The sequence below is a fragment of the Anoplophora glabripennis genome, unplaced genomic scaffold (genome assembly GCF_000390285.2).
Source record: "Anoplophora glabripennis isolate ALB-LARVAE unplaced genomic scaffold, Agla_2.0 scaffold109, whole genome shotgun sequence".
NCBI lineage: Eukaryota > Metazoa > Arthropoda > Insecta > Coleoptera > Cerambycidae > Anoplophora > Anoplophora glabripennis.
In genome coordinates, this window is record NW_019416246.1 from 307,506 (window position 1) to 330,342 (window position 22,837).

General features: G+C 32.5%; 2 protein-coding genes across 4 annotated transcripts in view; one reads left to right on the plus strand and one right to left on the minus strand.

Moving 5' to 3' along the window:
- Nucleotides 1–2,257, minus strand: part of LOC108904937 (histone acetyltransferase KAT7) — a 235,694-nt gene extending 233,437 nt beyond the window's left edge. For all 3 annotated transcript variants that reach the window (XM_018707661.2, XM_018707663.1, XM_018707662.1), the window contains exons 1-2: nucleotides 2,155–2,257; nucleotides 1,381–2,101 (exon numbers count right to left, since the gene is read on the minus strand). In XM_018707661.2, the coding sequence (XP_018563177.1) occupies nucleotides 1,381–2,101; nucleotides 2,155–2,184 (751 nt within the window). In that variant the 5' untranslated portion in view covers nucleotides 2,185–2,257. The remainder of the gene's footprint in view (nucleotides 1–1,380; nucleotides 2,102–2,154) is intronic.
- A 517-nt stretch (nucleotides 2,258–2,774) lies between these two features.
- LOC108904935 (rab3 GTPase-activating protein regulatory subunit) overlaps nucleotides 2,775–22,837 on the plus strand; it is a 25,566-nt gene continuing 5,503 nt past the window's right edge. The window contains exons 1-5 of the mRNA XM_018707659.1: nucleotides 2,775–2,950; nucleotides 3,000–3,491; nucleotides 3,711–4,029; nucleotides 6,366–8,404; nucleotides 10,874–11,712. Of these exons, the coding sequence (XP_018563175.1) occupies nucleotides 2,866–2,950; nucleotides 3,000–3,491; nucleotides 3,711–4,029; nucleotides 6,366–8,404; nucleotides 10,874–11,712 (3,774 nt within the window). The 5' untranslated portion in view covers nucleotides 2,775–2,865. The remainder of the gene's footprint in view (nucleotides 2,951–2,999; nucleotides 3,492–3,710; nucleotides 4,030–6,365; nucleotides 8,405–10,873; nucleotides 11,713–22,837) is intronic.

Below are 22,837 nucleotides of genomic sequence, written 5' to 3' on the forward strand. Positions count from 1 at the left end.
ATTGGATATAACGACGGAATTTGGAAGCCCCGATTAAATGCTACAAAAAAACCATATTAAAAATATCGTTTACTACGACACCATTTACAACGACATTTCGTTTAGCGACGCATTTTTATATACATTTACCATAAAATCTATCAGTTATAACGACCAATAGTAACATACAGCTTTAAAACCAATGCACCGTTCTTCCGCCCATCCCGCTGGCATCCACGCTTTGGCACCAGTTAGTACATTTGGGACAAATTACGACTTATTTACGCATATGTAGTATGTATTAATTGCCACTTTCTATCATGATGTCGAAGAGCAAAGTGTTTAATAAAGAAGAAAAACCACATATAATATAGATACTAGAAAATAGAAAAACTAATGCAAATATAGCAAAAGAATGTGGCGTGTCACACTCTACGATTTGAACAATTTGGAAGGATAGAAATAAAATAAAGTCTGTATTCGAAAACAATTCACTGATTCACATACTTAAGACTTGTATTGCAACTGTCTCATTTTTTCAATAAAAAATTTAAATAAAGTATATGTAATTGCTTATTACGTCTATCAGTTATAACAACCATAAAGAAACGGTCCCTTGAAGGTCGTTATAACCGATTTTCATTGTATATCACTATGAAAGAAAATTAATTTTGCAAAAAATAAAAAAGACACCTGATTACATCTATCAGTTGAGCATAAAAAAATATTTTGCAATTATATGTGCACCCATTATCAAGATGTCAGGATTTTTTTTGAAATTTTGAACTTAGAACAGTACGAATCTCATGCTCCATTATCAAAATACGACCATTTTAATTTTCAAGAACCGTCACTGTAATGTACATAATAAATATATGCTAAGTTAAGTGATTTACATACTAGTAGACAAAGAGTACTAAGTCATCAATAGTACAGTTAGAACTATAGTCTTGTACTGAACAAAGCACATAAATCATTGCAAAATCAATAGATTTATAAATCTATATCTGAAAACAGATTAAAAAAGAGACAGTTTCTGTAAAATGGGTTTTTGCACGCAGACATTTGTGATCGAGTGATCATCGTCAGCCAATTCTGCAATTGACAACATGCATAATCGTTTGGATTATAAAATACATAGGCTTGTCGCACAGCAATCATTTTAGAAATGGAGAGATCAGAATAATAAGAGATCAAATTGGATAGGATTAGAGAAAAAACATTAGAGGCAACAATTTCATTTTGATATACCTTAATCTGACTTCATTTAATTGTTATAAGCTATTTTAGAATCACAAAGAATTTAGGTGAATGCAATTTTCAATTTTTTGGTGCAAGATTGTCAGTTTTATTAATAGTTGTTAGTATTGGTTGATTGTCTGAATATTAAGGTTTACATACCAATAATAGCTTTTGACTTTGGCTGAGCCTTCTCAGGTTTCTTCTCTGGTTTTGGTTTCTCTACAGTTCTTGCAGCAGCTTTTGGTCTTGGTTCCGGTTTAGATTTTGGTTGAGTTACTGTTTTAATAACGGTTTTTGATGTATTCTTAGGAGAATCTGACTCAGAGCTGTTTTCTGGAGAAAATATACTCTTTTTCTTACTTGGATCATTATTTTTTGCCCCAGATTTTTGCTTAGGTTTCTGAGGTTCCTGTTTGTTGTTAACCTTTATTGTTGCCTTAGAATTATTAATCTTAGGCTGTTTGGAATTTGAATTTATTTTAGTAGAAGCAGTCGAACTGGTTTTTGGAGTAATGGTGGCACTACTTTTCGGTTTAACATTGCTTTTTCTTTTAACCGTTTTCTTATCGTCTTCGTCTGAAGAATAAATGGTAGCCTTCACAGGAGGTTTATTAGTTTTTACATGCTGTACTTTTGCTTTAACACCAGGCTTTATTTCAGCAGCCTTATTGTTTGCACTCTTAGAAATGTCAGTGCTTTTTCGCTTTTGAATTGGAGCTAATTTTTTCGGCGATTCCGTATCAGACTGATTTTTTGTAGAACCTTGTGAACTTGTAGATTCGCTATCACTAGATGAAGAGGAGTCTGAACCACTAGATGAGGAACTAGAGCTGGAAGAGTCAGAAGTTGAACCAGAACTTGATTCAGTAGAACTTCCGTTCTAAAAAAAACAATTTAAAAGTATTTATAAGAAATTATTATAATTATGCTTACCTTTTTTTTATTAGTCATTGCCGTACACATAAGAACTCTTGTTATTATTTGTTTTTTAAATTTAAGGTTTGTTTTTGTCAAATTTTTAGAGGTTCTAATTTGACATATGATAGATGACAGTTGTCAGTTACCTATTTGTTAAAATCGTTTTCGTCTTTACCGAGTTTTGACAGTTAAATTTGTATATATTCTGCTTAAGGCGAATACGAAACAATACGCTGAACAATACGTAAATAAATTGAACGTTATATTACGACGGCATTACAAATATTACGATATTGCAAAATTAAAAGCAAAAGTTTGGCAGGTAGCAATCAGAAATAGATAAACTTTAAAGCAATATATCTAATAGTATTAGTATTATTAAAATAGTGAATAACTTTGTTCTTAACATTTAGGTACATTGTACGTATTGAGTTCAACGTAATGCCAAATACATATGAAATATTTTCCATTATTAAGTAATATACAAAATTGTAGAGGTTTAGTTGTATGTTAACTGATAATGAGTAACGATTAACGTTACCGTTACATTTGTTGTTTGAGTTGTAAACACTTACGACCATCTTAAGAATTTAGGGCAAATGACATTGACACTTGACAGTGACAGTTGTTGTATTTATGTTTTGTGGTGACACTGGTGACAGTTCCGTGCGATTGAAATAGATATGTGATGTGTCAAACTTGTCAACAAAAGACTTTTTTTCTAAAATGTCTTGTCACATTCGCCTGACAGCTAATATACAAGGCATTAGTGATATAAGAAGATGTTTGTTCCCTACAGATGATCAGAGAGGTATTACTATTTTTCTTTATTATAAACTATTTTCAATCTTTTATTGCAGGCACTGATAGTTGGTTACAGCTTTGTGAGATTTCAGTTTCGCCCATTGGAGACCTAATTGTTATTGCAAATGAAAGAAAAATTGTTGTCCTTAGTTCGAAATGGGATTCTCAGTCCTCCATGAATCAATTCCAGATATCATTCTCAGGATCAATACATGAGTATGATAAAGTAAAAGCTGTTTTATGTTTACCAATTATTGGACAAAGTCAGAACAGTCATGTAGGGCCTGACTGGACCTGTATCCTGATAGGATATGATTCTGGCTTTGTAAGATTTTATACTGAGTATTGCGAACTTTTAATGGAAGAACAGTTTCATTGTGAAAATATTACCACTGTAAAATGCCAGTCGCAACATAGTCCCAGGCCAGATATATCACCAAATTTACACCCAGAACAAATTTATATACAGTATCAGAGTAATGTATGTGTTATAAATGGAGCCCATCTGTTCCCTCATTTAAGAAATTGTTGCAGTCAGCTAGCGAGAGGTATATTGTTATCTGATTAAACAAAACCCCGCCAAATTTTGATATATGTTTGATTAAATATATTTCCGTACTTATAGTACGTTTTTTTAACCATTCGCCTTATTAAATTATAAAATACACTACAACAAAATTATAGCATTTGGAAAAAATATATTGCAAATAACCATTTCAGTATTAAAATGGATTTTAATCAAAAAGTTACATAAACTACTTTTGCAGTTCAAGCCAAAGGTGAACTATTGCAGTTGCCTCCTTTGTCCCTGAGTCCTAAAAAATGGGGTTTTCAAGACCAAGCAGTTATACATGACAGTGCTGTTGTCGGTTTTAATTTAGCAAGCCCTTTTGACCACCTATTGACAGCATCAACTTGTGGTGGTTTCGAAACGAAATATCGGGCAGTGCCACCACATAATACTTTGGTACTTGCGGCTGGCTGTAAACCATTTCTTGGGTATCATTATGCCTTGGAAGGTGGTGCACTACCCGTTCTCAGTGATGTAGCTAAAGCTGTCGCTAGCAAGTTGAAATCAGCGTTACCGTAAGTTTAAACTTTTAATAATTATACTATACTTTTAACTTCTGAAATAAACATTTTATAGTTTATATATAATAATAATAATAATATAATAATATCTCTACTCCTCATTCTAATTACGAGAATTAGCCCAGAAGTCGGAGACTTGTGCGGGAGAGGAGGCGGCATATTATTATTATAAACCACAATATTGGATATGTTTTACAAACTCTGAATATAACGTATTTAGACAAGTAAAATAATTTAGTTCCGTTTTTGAAATAAATCGCCCCTGGATTCTGATTACTCTATTCAATACATATCATATCAAAGGACACATTCTATGATTCTTATTTCTATTGTAAATAAATCTCTAGACTATCAAAAATACTCGGTCCGAGATGAATCAATTTGTAATCAGAATTGATATGGGGACATAATTTTTTCAAATAATGTGCTGTATTTTACAAAAAATGTCAAACTAGCATGCACTTGAAAAGTTGAATTTAATCAGTTTATTAATCTAATTAATAATCTAACTAATTAACATTTAAAAATTTTTCAACATAAGTTTCTGAGTATGGGTGAGATACTACAAAGTTAAAAAAATATATTTGGTTATCTTACAAGAAGCTAGTTATTAGCATTCACAGAGGTGGAGATATATTAAACATTTAATTTGTAATAGTTATTGATTTTTTAAATTCTAAAATGAAAATGTCAATAATAAATTAAACTAATTTCACAAATTAAATTAAGCAAATTAAGAGGATGTTTCAGCAAAACTCTTACCAGTGTCAATATACCAAAAAGCATTTATTTTTTAAGATTGGCCAAACGAAGTGATTTCGGATATAGGTGAATTAGCCAAAATCTGCCTATTTTGACTTCACGAATCTGTGGTCTTCCATTGTACACGTTATTCTGGGACACTCTGTACAAGGTGAGTTGGGAGAATTGCACCAAACTCCAGGAATGGATTCTACACGTCAAAATAATAAGAAATCAACTCAAATGTTAGGTATGCGATTTTCATTTGTTTCCAAGTAAGTGTACAGTAAGACCCCGCTTAACGCGTAGGATACGTTCCATCAAAGTAGAGCGTAATGCGAAATAGCGCTAAACGAGGCTATCTTAACATGTAAATAATGGGGTTAGGGGAAGATGGACAGAAAATTGGTTAGGAATTAAATTTAATAATTATGTTTTTTTTAAATAAAAATAAAACCAAACATTTATTTCTTACAAAAATAAAAACAATATAAACGAATATTAGTCAGTCAGATCATTCAGTCTATTCTGTTTCCAATTTTCTGCCTTTTTGTCAAGAAGGCATCTAATGTAGTTTGCGTTTTCCTTTTGAGTTCTGTTAGAAGTTGTTGATAAGTGGATAAAGCATCTATAACACCCCGTCTTGCTTTTGAACTCCTGTCAAAATTTGCATCATTTTCTAAATTCAAAGCAGCATTAATTTGAGATTGACGTTCACCAGAATCTAATCTTCTAATCACTTGCATTTTAGTTTCCAGTGCAACGCTTTTTCTGGTTGCTTTCTTTTCTTGTTTTTCATTATCACCCATGATAAAAACTAAAGGTCATAATATTTGTCACTGTATTAATCGTTATAGTATTATATAAATTTATACTTACAATAATGTCAACAAATGTTTCAACTGATAAAAATGCGTCCGTACAGCACTGCACCAATTAAGATACACAACTACACTGTTTCGGATAGGTTATGTACATATTTGGAAACCTAGCGCTGCGCACACTTTCGGGGAATCCCCGTAGTGCTGCGAGCAATTTCGGGGAATCCCCGGGTTGAAATAAAAGAGCGCTAAACCGAAACAGCGCTAAACGAAACAGCGTTAAGCGGAGTCTTACTGTAATTACAAATTTAAATTGGTGCGATTCGCCCGACTCACTCTGTATAAAAATATTACAAATAACAAAAATTCTTATAAAGGCAACTTTGTAGTAAAAAATGTGAATTAGTTAGCCGTGGGTGTGTTAGAATAGTGAAGAGTTAAATAAAACATCCTGCATAATTATTTTCTTATATGTTCAAGAAATACATTACACTCACATAAACAAAGACATGTACCAAATAAGAAGTTTCTAGCTAATTGTAAGTTTCAAAATGATACTAAAAAATGTTGTTCCGTAGTACCTCATTCAGTAGGCTTTATTTCATATATTTCACTAGGGATTGACTTATATATAGGTAAGTTGGTCTAAATTGTTTTACTACGATCCAAGATCTGTGGTTCAAGTGGTGTATCAATCTTCTCCCAGCCTGTACATAATAATTATGTAAAATTTTGGTATAAAATTTATCTAATAATTTTAAATTCTAGAGGGTGGCTCACTGGCAACAAATCACAAGTTGAAAAACAGCAATCTATTGCCATGCAACCTGCAGAAGCAATGGGTTGTCGATTTGGTTTATGCGATCTACATAGAACTGCCACAGATATCATATTATCACCTGATCGTAAACTTGCCGCTGTTAGTGATGCTCTCGGTAGAGTTTTATTAATTGATGCTTTTAAAGGGATAACCTTAAGGTTCTTTAAAGGATATCGAGAAGCACAGTGTGCATTTCTCCAAGTTCCTGATGAAAGAAAATCAAAACATAGGATAGGAAATAAAGTTGCCCATTTTTTAGTAATCTATTCCCCTAAAAAAGGTACCTTAGAAGTTTTCTCTGTTCAAAATGGTTCCAAAATAACAACTTTTACTGCCTCTAGATTTAGTAAATTAATTTATATTACCCACGGATTAATGGGTTTTACCACTACGTCTAAGTCTAAATACATTTGTCAGTTTACTACTATATTTATAGACAATGATGGACAAGTGAAAGAAATTGTGATACCCTTTCATTTTGCGTTAGCAGAGAAAAATAATAAACGTGCAAGGGATATACATTTGTACAAGAAACTAAGGCATCTTATAAAATCTGGAGAGTGCGATGAAGAACAGTTATCACATGAAATCTATAACACTTGCACAGAATTAAAAACCATTGAAATTAAATCTCAAATGGTTGACATGTTATTAAACAGTAAAGACATTCCAGCTGAAATAACTTTGCAATGCATACAGTATTTTATAGAAAATTTAGTAGAAGAAGAATGTAATACTTTAAAAACCTTGTGTGAGAATGCTAGTGTTCTATTAAAATTTTTCATATTTATTAGTAATTTGCCAAATAATGATCATTTAGATTTAGAAAATGGAAATTTAAAAAGAGCGGATAATACTACTTTAAATTTAAATGATAAGGAATTAAAAAATTTGCAGAAATTATTAGATTTAAGTACCATTAATGATCATATCAAAATAAATGAGGTGCATGTTTCCTTCTCTGATAGATCTGGGTTCTCCATAGCTGAGTATTTATCAATTTTTGATCTATCCAAAGTAGACAGTATATTACTTAAATCAGATATAGATGAAGCTGTTCTATTTAGAGCAGCTGAATTCACTTTTAAGCCTTATATTACAGGAGATCTTGTTAATTATGAAGAGTTACAAAGTGAAATTTTTAACAGCAAAATAAATACCAAAAATTTATTTGATTTGCTTGTAAATTACTGGGTTAATCGCTCTCTTTACATCAATCTAAATTTAACAAAAGAAATGAATAACCTTTCTTCTACCATATATGCATTAGTAAAAACTGCTGGTAAAGATATAATATCTACTGAATACAGTGAGGTTTCTAAGTTTTGGTCAGAAATTCGTGATATCTTGGCAAATTCATCTAGACCATTTCCGGCTTTAATGGCAGCTATTCTTTGTAAACAAGTGGCTGGTAAAATTGATAAAGAACTAGAAATGGATGATTCGGCAACAAGTTTAGAAGAAGAAAATATGGAAGTTCTTTCACAAGAAGACATTCAGTGGTCGCTGCTTATTGGTAAACTAGAAGATATTTCATTACTAAATATAATTTTGGCAACGAAGCCAACTGTAAATGAGTGTTCACTACCTAAGTTGCATCACGATAAAACAAATATCAGCCTAAAATTTGTTCTTTCCAGAGGAAAAGGTTCTATAAGTGAGCTAGTGGCTCAGTGGCTGACAAGTACTGGCATAAATCCTCAAAATATTATTAATGATGAAAATTATAGATATGATGTAAGTAGTGACGTAAAAATGGAAAATAATTCTGAAAATGTGCAAACTCAGTCAATAAAGGACGAACCTATTTGTGATCAGTTAAATCTTCTGAGGAAACACTTTCCTTATAGTTTAGAAGCAAGCACTATTCTTGCAAATATGGCCTGGGAATATGCTTTGGCTTGGCGAAAGGATATTCAAGATTTAAGCATCTTGGAAGCTGCCACCACTTGTATGGGCTTCATTGAAAACTTACAAATAAAACAGGGTAAGTGATCCTTATTTTTCACATTTATACTTTATACGTTTTAAAACTTCTAATAATGTGGGGGGTCCTATGTTATTTTAAGAGAAAAATTCTTATAAACATATGTTGACATATATAGTTAAGTCGTTTTGTATATTGTAATTCCTGGGATTAATTCCAATATTTAACATTCTTATTTATTTTGTCCAATCAAATCATCATGATCTTCGAGCAGCTTGGAAACGAATACAAGCAGAAATTTTTCTTCAGGGGAATTATTTTCAACTGATATTTAGTCATGTTTAAGTAATAGTGATAACAACTTATTGGAGGATCTATTTATGATGAGAGAATTAGATAAGCAAGCACCCAATTTATATTCATTTATATCAGGGATCGCACCTGGGACCTCTAATGTTTATAATTTAAATTAATAAAATAAAGAATTACTGCAGTTTAGAATATGATTTTAAACTATTTTTACCAATTTGTGATTTTACTGATTGTCTAAAACTTCAGAATGATCTTGAGACTTATAATTTTGTGTAAAAACAATAATTTGTTTATTAATATTGATAATGCCATATAATCACTTTTATCGGAAATAAACAACCATTCCTTTATCGATATAGTATTAACGACTTAATTTTAAGTCACAGAAATTAAATTAGAGACTTTGTAGTGATTTTTGATAGTAAAATGTTATTTGATGCCCATGTTAATAAACTAATATGAGGCAGTTGAAACAATTTATTAACTCTAAAGCTATCTTGCTTTTATGTTATACGTTTGTATTTAGTAAAATTAATTTTGCTTCAGTTATATGGAATTCTTAATATAATACATACAAAGTGATTTAGAACTTATCCAAAAAAAAAGTTTGGAAGTACAGGGGATTCTTACAAACACAATTTTATAAAGAAAAAATCAAAAAGGTTTGAAAATGACTTAAAAATACACTTCTGCACGGCACTGGAAACTGATCCACTGTAAAACCTGACCTCATACAATGCGACCAAAGTGTGATAAAAACGGATAAAAACTTGTGCAAGGAAAAAAATAAATAGAATTTTATAGCACCTTTATATCAGCAAATTCAACTGTTATTGTTATTATTAATTAATAAATTTAATTTGTGGTTTTAAATAATAAAATAATTTGACATACCTGATGTTACATCAACTGTTCAAAACTTTATCCACCGACATGTAAACACAAATGTTGTCTTGCTTCACCATAAATTAAAACAATATCCATCAACACTAAGTTGCTATACACGCAAGTCGTTTTTGACACTAACTACTAAAAAACTATTGTAAACACCACCACAGTAAACACTATTGCAACGACGACAATTGTAAAATCGGATTTCAGAATTAGGAGTCGCTGAGGCCACTGTTACAAAAAAGTTTTTTACAATATGACTCTATTTCTCTTATCGCATCTATTCCCAAATTTTTTTGGATAAGTTGTGAATCACCCTGTATATTAAGTCGCATTGAAATGATTCTATATATATTTTTTAAAATTTTTCTTATAAGTGTAGGCAGATGATGACAATTTCCATAGAATATGTGTTCAATATAAATATTTATCTGAAAAGTATTGGCGGATGTTGTTAATTTGTATAAAACTATTAATGATAAAATCGATTGTTATCAATTAGTTAGTAATTTTTTTTTAATATGCCTTGTAGGCCATTTAGGTCCTCCATAATAAACTTTCCTGTGTACAGAATGGTGTGTTCTTATAACAATATTTGTAGCAGTTTAGATTTATTCTCTACATCTTTAGTTTCATTTAAAAGATTGTTCAAACATGTACTTTAACAAAGTCTTTATGTAATATATTTGTTAAATTTATTGGATAGTGGATTTTTCACCTGTTTGTCCCAAAATACTAGAAGAATCTCTCACTAAGAACTCCAGAATTTAAAGTCATTGAGTATTTTGGAAATTTGTTGCTGCATTCAGGAATTAGAGGAAAAGAAAAAGATCTCTTTGATTCTATAAAGGAATCTTTTGAATACATTTTTTAACCGAAAGTAACTCTAAAAACTGTTTGTTTCACAAAAAAAGATCTGTATAAATATTCTGTTTTTAAATATAATTTCAAATAAAATGTAATCATCAAAAATGCAGAAAAAATAAATTGTGGACCATTTATTTTTCTTATTTTTAATGGCAATGACATATATTTCATATTTAAAATTGTGAGGCAAACAGTTTTAGAGTTGCGTTCAATTTCTTCAACTTGTAAGCTGAATAAAATATTTTTTTCCATAGAAATTAGATTTGGAATTAAATGCACCAATCGAATTTCTGAAATAACACACCGATGTCAAAATTCTGGAATCTTAATGAGGATGTTATTTAATAAAAATCACTATAAAAAGATTTTATTAAAACGTACTTAAGAACCACTCTTCTTTTGGGTTATATTATTGTCGAAGTTGAAATTATGAGCATTTACACATATTTTTAATTTTAGGTATGTACCAGCTATTGTGGAACACTCATTTGAAAATTGTTAATGAAAGTGCTTCTAAATTAATAAACAAAGTAGGCAAGTTACCTAAAGAAAGGCTGTGTCAACAAGATACTGGCCTATCAGACTACCAGATATCTCTCTTCATACGTATTTGTACTGGTTTTCTGGATTCCTTCATGGATGTAGCTCAATTAAGTTATAAAGCTCCTAAAACTGTTCTGCAATTTGAAAATATCTGGGAAAATGGTGGGCAACCTCTAGTGGAATTAGCAGCTCTACAACGAGAAGTCAATTATAATCTACTGCACCTACATTATCAGCTGAGTTTCGTTTTACACATGATCACTACTTTTTCCATAAAACATACAAAACCCTTAAATAATCTCTTTGAACCATCTACAGTGAATTTACTTTTCACTGATTTACAAAACAGGATAGATATAAATTGGAACAAATCTGATGTAAGGATTAATACTTCTAGAACTCAATTTTTATGTAAAATCATATCAGCCAGCTTAGAAACTGTCACAGAAAATGAAGAAGGTAGTATATATTCTAAGCAACACGTTAATTGGATGGCAAAATGTGTGACGCTAGCACGGTTCTGGAATTTGGATGTTGATATGTTAAAGCGATTTCAGATCGTCCAACTGTATTCAAATGGATTTGATAGTATAGCAGAAGAGCTTATTCCTGCAGTTAATGATTCTCATGAATTAGGAATGCAACTTTTGACTATTGCATCAAAGCGATTGGCGCAGTTTTTATCGTTATCTCCAAATTTAAGTACAAATATATCAGCACTCAGTCCATATCTAACGAAACACTTACAATCTTTGGTAAGTTAAAAGATTTTTTTCCTCAACAACTAATATAACGGATAAATAAGTATGTTTTAAAGAGATGAAGCAGTCATAGTATAGTCATTCATAAGAATGAATATCAGTGTAATAGAAATTTGAATTTGTTTAGTTTTTTAATTGCATTATTTTGCAATGATAGTTGTTTTTTGGATTTGTGGAAGGTTAAATAGGATACAGAGTGTTGTTCCTTAAGTTATTTTAAACTAAAAAGCCTTAATGAAAAGTTTAAAGCAACTGGTTTTTAAGGTGCAGAGTTGAAATAAAAAATGCCAGAAATTTTTCCTGTCTTTTTTTGTGTTAAAGGTAATGAAAAATTGAACATTTTATTTTAGTTTATTTATTCTTTAGAATTCAAATATGTCATATTAGTCTTGTCATACTGTTTATCGGGACCGAGTAACCACGTTCAACTTTTTTCTTATTTGTCCCTTTTGGATTTTAATATTTTCTAATTCAGCACATTTCTCGGATTATGGTGATGTGTTATATATTGCAGCTTTTCTATCGTAATACTAGATTTAGTATGATCCACTTTTACAAAGAATGCTTTGAAAAAAAAACCATCCAGTTATTAACTAAACCAAAATTTTGGCAATTCAGTTAAATTTTCATCGACAGAGTCAAGTTTAAAGGATTAATGAAGCAATTTTCACATGAAGAAAATGAAAATTGTGATGCTAGTTCCCTAAACTTGACATTTTTTTTTTAAAATGCAATGGTGCACAAAAAATTTAGACAGATCACTTCATGTGGACTAGGTAAGTTGTCTATTGCCCACGAGAGCGGAGTTGAGCGCACGAACGAAGTGAGTATGCTAATCCGCTCAAATGGGCAATAGACTACCGCACGATTTGCACATACTATTTTTTATTATGAATGCAGTGAAATCTTAGAGCCCACGAGCGAAGTTCCGGTGGGTCCACAGATTTTTATTCAGTTTAGGTTGACATAAATAACTGTCATTTAAATGTCACTTTTTAAAAATAATATTTTCGTATGTGTATTTAAATTTTGAATGTTTTATTATCAATTCGCGTGCAACAAGTATGATTACCACACGCAAATAAATAGAGTAGGCAAACAGCTATTTACCAACCTAAAGCACAAGCAGAAAGATAGGACTTATCCCGCACGAGTAATAAAAATGTATATTTTAAAGTTCTAAGAGATAGGTAATAATTATATTTTTTATAAACGAAATTAAATAAGTATTCTTGAAATCTGGATGTTTTCAATAACCTCCTGAAGTGTATTAAATGTCAAAGATTGACATTTATGACTGAGATTTGTTTCCAGAAAGTAACAGTGGAGTAATCGCACTACCAGTTTGTCATGATTTAGTTGATTATGATAAGATACTTTTAATGTTTGTATTCATTAGGCGACGGTTACATTTGATACGAACTCGTACAAGAATCTTTTTGTATGAAGTATCAGATTAAACCAAATATGTGAACTACAATACAATACTACAATACTAAAGAGTTTAGATCAATTTTATTTATTTAAACTGTCACTTGCCCAGCCAGCTAGCCCAAGGGGAGGAAAAAGGGGAGCGGGTTCTCAGGTCTTTGAATAATTTCTCGAATATTTGGATTTAATAGCATTTATTCATCATCTAAATTTACAATTCGGTCGCCTGTCAACTACTAACTCTACTAAGTACCCTCTAAGAAAAATCTTGGGATTCTTCGCCGTTGATAGCTACTCAATTCACCACCGTACAAAGCGGAGCACACTCACCCCGAAGTTCCCCGGTTTTCACCAACACTTTTTCTTCTTCTGGTTTTTTACTTCCTTTCCTTAACCAAAATCCAGGTGACACTCCGTCTGTCTCCACACACTGACATCTCGCTACCTCCTTCGATCAAAACTTAAAACTAGGAGTACAATAGGTTTCCTAACTAAACGGAGTAGGAGCAAGGTGCCCGTTACATCACCCCCCAGTTTAATTGAGCAAACGACAAGTATCGTGAACTGATTAAATAGTGGCGAAATTCAACTGCAATAAAACTGTTTGACTAGCAAAATAGAAAACATAAGAAGCAAAACAAAAACACACACTATATTTCTAATACCGGAGCATTAAACAATTTTAAATTATAAATATTTTGAACACCTAAGCAGGCACCAGTGGAGTCCTCTACTACCCTATAAGCGTTTTGATTCACTACTTCCGTAATGGTGCAAGGACCACGAAATAAAAGAAAAAATTTCTTGATTTCTTTAGTGTCAGCCGACGACACGGGATGACAACGTACCCATACTTTCTCACCAACGCTTAACTTCCATAATCGTCGCTTTAATTTTTCATGGCGTTCACGCCTTTTCGCTGCTTTAGTCAAGAGATTGTCTCTAGCTAACAATACAATTTCATTAGAATGGAACTCATATTTTGTCGGATATGGGATATTACTGATAATTTTATTTTCACGATCTTTGGAAAAATGAATTTGGTTTGGTGTAAACCCGGTACTATCATGCAGGACTCGATTTAACCAACCTTCGATTTCTTTTAGAACACAACCCCATCTAGTATGCTGAGCATAACAATAGGATCTCAAAAGCCTACCGATCTCTTTATTCACCCGCTCTGTAGGATTTCCTTGCGGAAAATAAACAGAAGTGTGAGCTACACCAATGCCTTGCTCTGTTAAACCCTCAATCCATTTATGACTACTAAAATAAGTGGCATTATCGGACAAAACTACGCGCGGTTTGCCTACTCGAACAATGTATTTATTCAACAGGGCATTAAGAATTGCTTTGGTCGTACAACGTTTCAGAGCATATAAACACACAAATTTACTGAAAGCATCCACCAGAACCAACAACTGAGTAGCTCCTCCCCTTGAAACAGGCAAAGGCCCCACGATATCTAAACACGTCACCTCATTTGGACCATTCGGTACTAGACTATTCATTTCACCTCTCAATCTTTCGCAAGGTTTAGCTTTCTGACACAGTTCACACCCCGCAATTATACGACGCACAGTATGTCTCATTTTTGGCCAGTAATAGTACCTAGACAAATATGCCAAACACTTAGCCGATCCAAAATGACCATTGTTTTGATGTTCCTCGGCCACCAGAGTTACAATCTGACTTTTCGGAATAACTAACTTATGACCAGGGTTAGTATCTACCCCTCGTCTAAAGAGAAGATCCTCATTTTCTATAAACCAGTCACTATATCGTTTAGGAACGTCTCCTTCCTTCAACATAGCCTTCACACGACAACAAAATTCATCAGTATTTTGAGCCCTTAGGATATTTTTAAAATTTTTATAAACTTTTTTCGACAATGATTTATCCTCTAACAAGGCAATCTCAATATGAGAACGATCCGGAACTTCCATGCGGCTACCCTCCTCACGAACTATCGGAAAACGCGATAAAGTATCGGCCACAACATTTTCAGATCCCCGACAGTATTCTATATTAAACGAATACTCTTGAAGGTACAATACCCACCGCGACAAACGAGAATTCAGCAGTTTACAAGTACGTAAAAACGAAAGTGCTTTATGGTCAGTCACCACAGTCAGATCACGACCTAACACAAAAATACGCCAATGCTTCAAACTCGCAACAATTGCCAAAGCTTCTAGCTCGGTCACTGTATAATTTAGTTCTGGTCCCTTCAAAGTTCTACTATAGTAGGCTATCACCTGTGGATCCCCAGATTCCTTATTTAATTGATAAAGGCATGCCCCTAATCCAAAGGAGGAGCTATCTGTCCTTACATAAAACCTACGCTCCGGATCCGGATGCGCTTGCATCGTAACCCGCAAAAATGCCTTCTTAATCTTATTAAAATTATCTGACTCACGCACCCCCCAGTTCCATTTACTTTTCTTCTTTAATAAATGTAAAAGAGGTTTCACTAACTCAGAACACCCCTTACAAAACCTACGGTCATAATTAATGAGACCAAGAAATGACCTTAGCTCTTTGATATTCCTAGGCGCACGATACTCCATAATCGCGGCAATTCTGTCCGGGTCCATTTGAATACCTTCCGGCGTCAAAATATGACCTAGAAAATGAATCTTTCTCCTAGCAAATCGACACTTACGAAGTTTAATCGTTAAGCCAGCGTCCCTTAATTTGGTAAAAATAATCCTTAAATGTGCGAAGTGATCCTCGGCGGTTTCGGAAAACACTAGAATATCATCCACATACATAATTACAAATTTGTCAATTTCATCCCCTAAGACAATCCTAAGTCCTCGAATAAAACTACCCACTGACGTAGACAAGCCAAACGGCAAAACTCTAAAAACATACGTATCACCTTCAAATGAGAAACCTGTATACTTACGATGGTCCTTAATAATCGGACTCTGCCAGTAGGAGGCGCTTAAGTCGAGAGTAGTTAAACACTGCCCGGGAGAAAACTTGAACAAGAACTCATTAGGATCGGGAGGGGTAACATGATCCTTTACCATCCTTCCATTTAAAAATCTCGCATCCAGACATACTCTAATTGACTTGTCTTTTTTTTCTACCACCACCAGCGGACTGACATATTCGGTTTGGGATTTTTCTATAACCCCCCATTCAACCATCTCACGAATCTGACTCCTAGCCTCCTCACGATAGACATGCGCTATAGGATATCCTTTTAAATGAAACGGACTACTATCTCTCAAAACTATTTCATGATGATAAACATCCATTAAGCCCGGCTGATCAGAGAAAATTTGCTGGTATTCACAAAGCAACTCATTCAGCCTTTCACAATCTGACTCCACAAACACCTCAGCTTTAAACGCCACCTCTTTTATTTCCTCAACAGAATATTGTCTCTTTTCAGGCCTTTGAACTCCTATTTCTAACTTATCACCCTCTATTCTAATTTCTTGCACTCCTACTTCATTATTTGACGTTACTCCTAACTTTACAGTCTGATACGTTCCTTTAAATATTCCTCTTAACTCAAATTTTTCAAAATCAATCACCACAGAATATTCTAACATCCAGTCACTACCTAAAATCACATCTCTCACTAAATTCGGAATAACTATACAGGGAAAATCAAAAGAAATCTCGTTGATTTCGAAATTTAAAAATACCTGCTGTTTAATTTGCTGCCCCTTATTTTGAATCGCCCCAAATACGGTGACGCCATTGACCGGTAAGGTCGGCACATCAGACCTTATCTTCAATATTTTATCAAAATAATCTTGACTAACACATGTAAGCTGTGAGCCACTATCTACTAGCACAGTAGTCAAAAATGATTCGATTTTAACATTTAAAACCGGTACAATTTTACGAACGTTAACGGTTTTATCCTCCTCTACCAAATCCTCATAACTTCTATTAAAAATTGTGGCAACCACATTATCTCCATTCCCGTCTCTATTCGTGGGCCTTACCTGCCGCTGTTCCCTACTATTCACCCCATTTCGGTCGTATCGTTCTACCCGATCATTATTACGCCAATTATTTTGATTATTATTTGTACGATTTGTCCTATTTTGAATTGGATTTGTATTACCACCCGGTATATTCGCTTCATCAAAATATGTACCGTCAATTTTACGTAAATATCGGTCCACGTCATCTATCGTATTCAAACCTAAACTCACAATACCTCTCTGTATCTCGAACGGAAAATGATTCACGACAATATCAATCAATTCCTCCTGCTTTGGCGGCATATCTAAATAGCTAGCTTCTTTTACTACTTTTAGAAAATAATCCGCTCTAGATCCCCTTTCATACGTGCCAAATCTTAACTTCCGAAATGCAATGCGTTGTATATTTACGTTCCAGTATCTATCAAAAAACATTATCTTAAAATCGTTAAAATTTCTGCAACAGTCCTGTTTGATTTGTCCCCAATCTGCAGCCGACTCCCGTAACGCATTCACCGCCAATGCTACTCGTTTATTTTCCGGGACGCCCGCATCATCGAATAACGACTCAATCCGTCTAATGAACGCTACTGGGTGTAACCCCCCATCAGGTGTAAACTGTAGCGAACTCCCATCCAGTTCTTTCCACATAGACCAATAATGTCCTACTCTACTATTATTACTATTATTAATGTTACCCGATACAGTGTGTATCTCTTTTCGCCCATCCTCTACTGGCTTTTCCAATTCTGAATTTTTATTTATGTTACTATGAGAAAGCTCTAATAGCGATTGTTTAATTTCGCCCATACCACTGCACAATACTTTACTGTTTTGACATAAATTTATATTAATTTGCTCCATTAATTTAGTCAGATTTATTAGAGTATTTTCTATTTGTTCATTTTTACTACTTTCCCCAACGTCATCCTGCTCCTTACTCTTATTTTTGTTACGAGTATCCATCTTTACCCTTATTTGTTAACGCTCAATCAATCTTACTTTATGATCGTTTTTAACAGCGTTAATTTTACAAATCCGTACAATTTTACAAATATGTTAGGTACATACACAAGCTCGTCTTTTATCCAATAAGTCAATAAACAAGCTCAATAACGGAATTATATTACCTCAGTACACCTAAATTCCCTAGAAGCGCGATGAATGACTGCTTGTTGACAATGTCGGCTCGTTGTGTAGCTGGACACCTGCACAGACTGCACACTGCATACTCACGTAGTTTTCTCTCTTCTACCCGCTCACACTATCGTCTTCACGTCTTACGTCGCTCCGTCTCGGAACACCACGCCAATGGCTGACCCCACAGTTTTTACAGTTTTTTTTTTTACACTACAGTTTTAACAACAATTGATTTGTTTCTCGCCAGGCACTACTGTTAGTTGTTGCTATTAATTCACACAATTAAATGACCTGGCCCAACTCTATATTCAAATATTCGAGCCCCACTTTGGGCGCCAATGTAACTTGCCCAGCCAGCTAGCCCAAGGGGAGGAAAAAGGGGAGCGGGTTCTCAGGTCTTTGAATAATTTCTCGAATATTTGGATTTAATAGCATTTATTCATCATCTAAATTTACAATTCGGTCGCCTGTCAACTACTAACTCTACTAAGTACCCTCTAAGAAAAATCTTGGGATTCTTCGCCGTTGATGGCTACTCAATTCACCACCGTACAAAGCGGAGCACACTCACCCCGAAGTTCCCCGGTTTTCACCAACACTTTTTCTTCTAGTTTTTTACTTCTTTTCCTTAACCAAAATCCAGGTGACACTCCGTCTGTCTCCACACACTGACATCTCGCTACCTCCGTCGATCAAAACTTAAAACTAGGAGTACAATAGGTTTCCTAACTAAACGGAGTAGGAGCAAGGTGCCCGTTACAAAACTTTAACAACGAAGCCTTGTAATTGCTCTATTTGTAAACCAATTTATTAACATTTTGTATAATTTCATGCACACAGATTTTCTTATGACTTCCTATCCAATGTGACCTTACTAACATAAACCGTTGGTCTCTATAAAGCCATATTACTGCATATTAAATCCTTTCGAGCTTCCCCAAAAATCATGTGATTTATTACTTTTTCATTGCGTTTATTTTTAAATAAATATAATTTTGCACAAATAATTTTAAAAAGTATGGCCCCATCTGTTAACACGTTTACCTATACAGGGTATTCCCAAAAATATTTGGGAATAGATGCGGCATGAGAAATGGAGTCAATATCGTAAAAAAATTTTTTATTATAGTTTCTGAGAAAAAAATTATTGAAGTTGTAGTACATTCAACCATTACATATCTGGACAACTGTAGTCTCTAGCATCATTCGCCATACGAGTGGAAAGCCACGTGGCCTCAGCGACTGAATACTGAAATCCGATTTTACAATCATCATTGCGTTAGTGTTTACCTGTTATCTGTGGTGTTTACAATAGTTTTTTAGTAGTTAGTGTCAAAAATAGCTTGCGTGTATAGCAACTTGGAGTTGATGGATATTGTTTTAATTTATGGTGAAGCAAGACAACATTCGTGTTAGTTCGTAGAACCTGAGTAAGACAAATGTGTTTACACGTTTGTGGATAAAATTTTGAACAGTTGTAACATTAGGTATGTCAAATTATTTTATTATTTAAAACCACAATTTAATTTTATTAATTAATAACAATAATGGCAAAAGCAGTTGAATTTGCTGATATAAAATAGGTGCTATAAAATTCTATTTATTTCTTTCCTTGCGAAAGTTTTTGTCCGTTGTTATCACACTTTGCCGCCATGCCGGTCGCATTATGCAGTCAGGTTTTACAGTTTCTAGTGCCATATAGAAGTGTATTTTTAAATCATTTCCGAACTGTCGTTTTCGATTTTTTCTTTACAAAATTGTATTTGTATTACAGTCTTAAAGAGTCTCCTTGTACATCCAAATTTATTTTTTTTTGGTAACTTCTGAATCACCCAATATGTCAATAATGAATATAAATATTAAAATTTTTTGTTTTCCTGAGCAACACTGACAAAATCAGTAACAGACTTGATCGAGCCACTGTTTAATTTCTCTAATTAATAATAATTCTAATAATAATTTATAATTATCTTTTGAATGAGAGGAGATATCGGAAAACTTTTTTATTAGAAATTGTGAGAAAAAGAACTGATGAAATTATGAAAAATAATTTCGACGACAATCACAACCCTTAGAATAGTAAACTTCTAAAACAGAATTTTAAACACCCGTAACACCATGCCTTAAAGATCATTTGCTCTCTCCGTTTTCCTGTAAGGATGGCCAATAGAGTGGGCCGAAAATCCGCTTTTTTAAATTTTTTTATTAATACCAAAAATATTGTTCATTATGAGTAAAAAAAAAATGTATGCGAAAGGAAAAAATTTTAGGTCGATATCTTCGGCTCACCAAATTTTGTCAAATTTAGTGTCAGAAAAAATTTTTTTTGTACTTACCTTTATAGGAAATTTAATTTCTACAAAAAAGGTCCTCGGAAGAAATCTGTCGAATTAATAATTTCTGATATAATGGCAATTTTAGTAGTAAAATGTTTATGTTTTTTATAGATAAAAAGTGATTGTTTAAATATTTATTTTATAGGAAATTCAATTCTCTACAAAAAAAGGTCCTTAGGAGAAATCATGTCAAATTAATAGTTTTTGAGGTAATGGCAATTTTAGTAGAAAAAATAAGCATTATTAGAATCATCAACATTTTAAAAATAAATAGAAATGAGGATTGTTTTTTGAATATTTAAAAAAAATTATTTAACAATTTTCTTTTCGAAAATATATTAAAAAAATAACTATATTTAAATAAAATTGTCATTATCTCAAAAACTATTAATTTGACACGATTTCTCCTAATAACCTTTTTTGTAGAGAATTGAATTTCTTATAAAATAGATCTTTAAACAATCACTATTTATCCATAAAAAACATAAATATAGTGAAAAATATCAAATTTTCCAATAAAATTAAAATAAAATTTCATGATTTCTCTTATGGACCTTTTTTGTAGAAAATTTAATTTCCCATAAAATAGATATTTAAACAATCACTTTTTATCTATATAAAACATAAATATTGCAAAAAACATCAATTTTTCTACTAAAATTGCCATTATCTCAAAAACTATTAATTTGTCATGATTTCTCTTACGGACCTTTTTTGTAGAAAGTTTAATTTCCCATAAAATAGATATTTAAACAATCACTTTTTATCTATATAAAACATAAATATTACAAAAAACATCAATTTTTCTACTAAAATTGCCATTATCTCAGAAATTATTAATTGAACAGATTTCTTCGAAGGACCTTTTTTGTAGAGAATTAAATTTCCTAAAGAAGCAAGTACAAAAAAAAAATTTCGACACTTTAAACTCTGACGAAATTTTTTCCTTTCGCATACATTTTTTTTATGTATAATGAACAATATTTTCGGTACTTATTAACAATAAAAATTCAAAAAAAGCGGATTTTCGGCCCATCCTAATGGCCAACCATCAGTTCAGGATCATGCTGTACTTTACAATCTGGTTTTCTGATACTTTGATATATATATATATATATATATACGTATCCATACCGCGTTACCAGACCACATACGTAGCGCAGACAACCTTAGACCACTTACAAATAAGCTAGAAGGGAGAGTATATATCATAAAAATAAAATGTATTTAATTATAACTTCTTGCGCAATAATAGAGGGGAAACTTTTTTAAATAAATATAATTTTTAAGACGTTTCCTAAACGTTCGGAGACCACACATAGCATACCTCATTTTCAGTCCATCTAATATACAAACTTACATAGTAAATCAACATTACCAGACCATGCGCTGTTGCCATTTTTAAGTAGGTTTGATAAAGCGGTTTACTTTTTCTGGCGCGAAAACGGTGGTAGAGTAAGGTTATATTTGTATAAATTCTGAAGCGTGTTGTATTATTTTATACAGGCACAAAGTGAATCGTTCAAGATTGTTAGTGCAATCGGCTAAAAATAATGGAACAGGGAAAAATTATTTTTAATTTTTAAAAACATAATATGTCATCTAACCCCAATCAATAAACCACTTTAATTATTTAGTTTCATTAGTTGAGCGTTTAATCGCGCTTGTTTACTAAAAAATAAAAATGAAATTAAAAATGAAAATAAAAATGAAATTCTGTAAAATTATTTTTAGTAATAGTTGTAAAAAGTCGCAACATAACATAAGAATATAATCTGGGTTTTATTCATGTAATATTTCTTTTCAAAATACGGGGTGTTAAAGTTTCAATTTTTTAAAAGTCTTTTTGTAATATCTTTTCGACAAAACAATAAGGTACTGATTAGAAATCTGGTACACTTGATACTTATAATATATACGGTAATATATTTGTATCCTTTTTATGAAATTTTATGTGTTATATATTTGCGATACTCAAACCCTCAAATTGATACAATTTTTTGTAATAAGCCACTGTAAGTAATACAGGGCGTTTAACCGTATTAAGCAGTGCTCCCAATTGAACATAACGACCATGTTTTGAAAATTAATGTTGAAAGGCTTTAGGTGGAGAAACATAAAATCGAATTCTAGGTGTGTTGGGGCTTTTGACTTTGTAAAACAAGTTTTATTAGAAACAACCTCCGATTGCTGATTAGAAAAATTATTATTTTTTAATGAATGTCATGATTTAGTCGATATCAAAATAATAGTGTTACT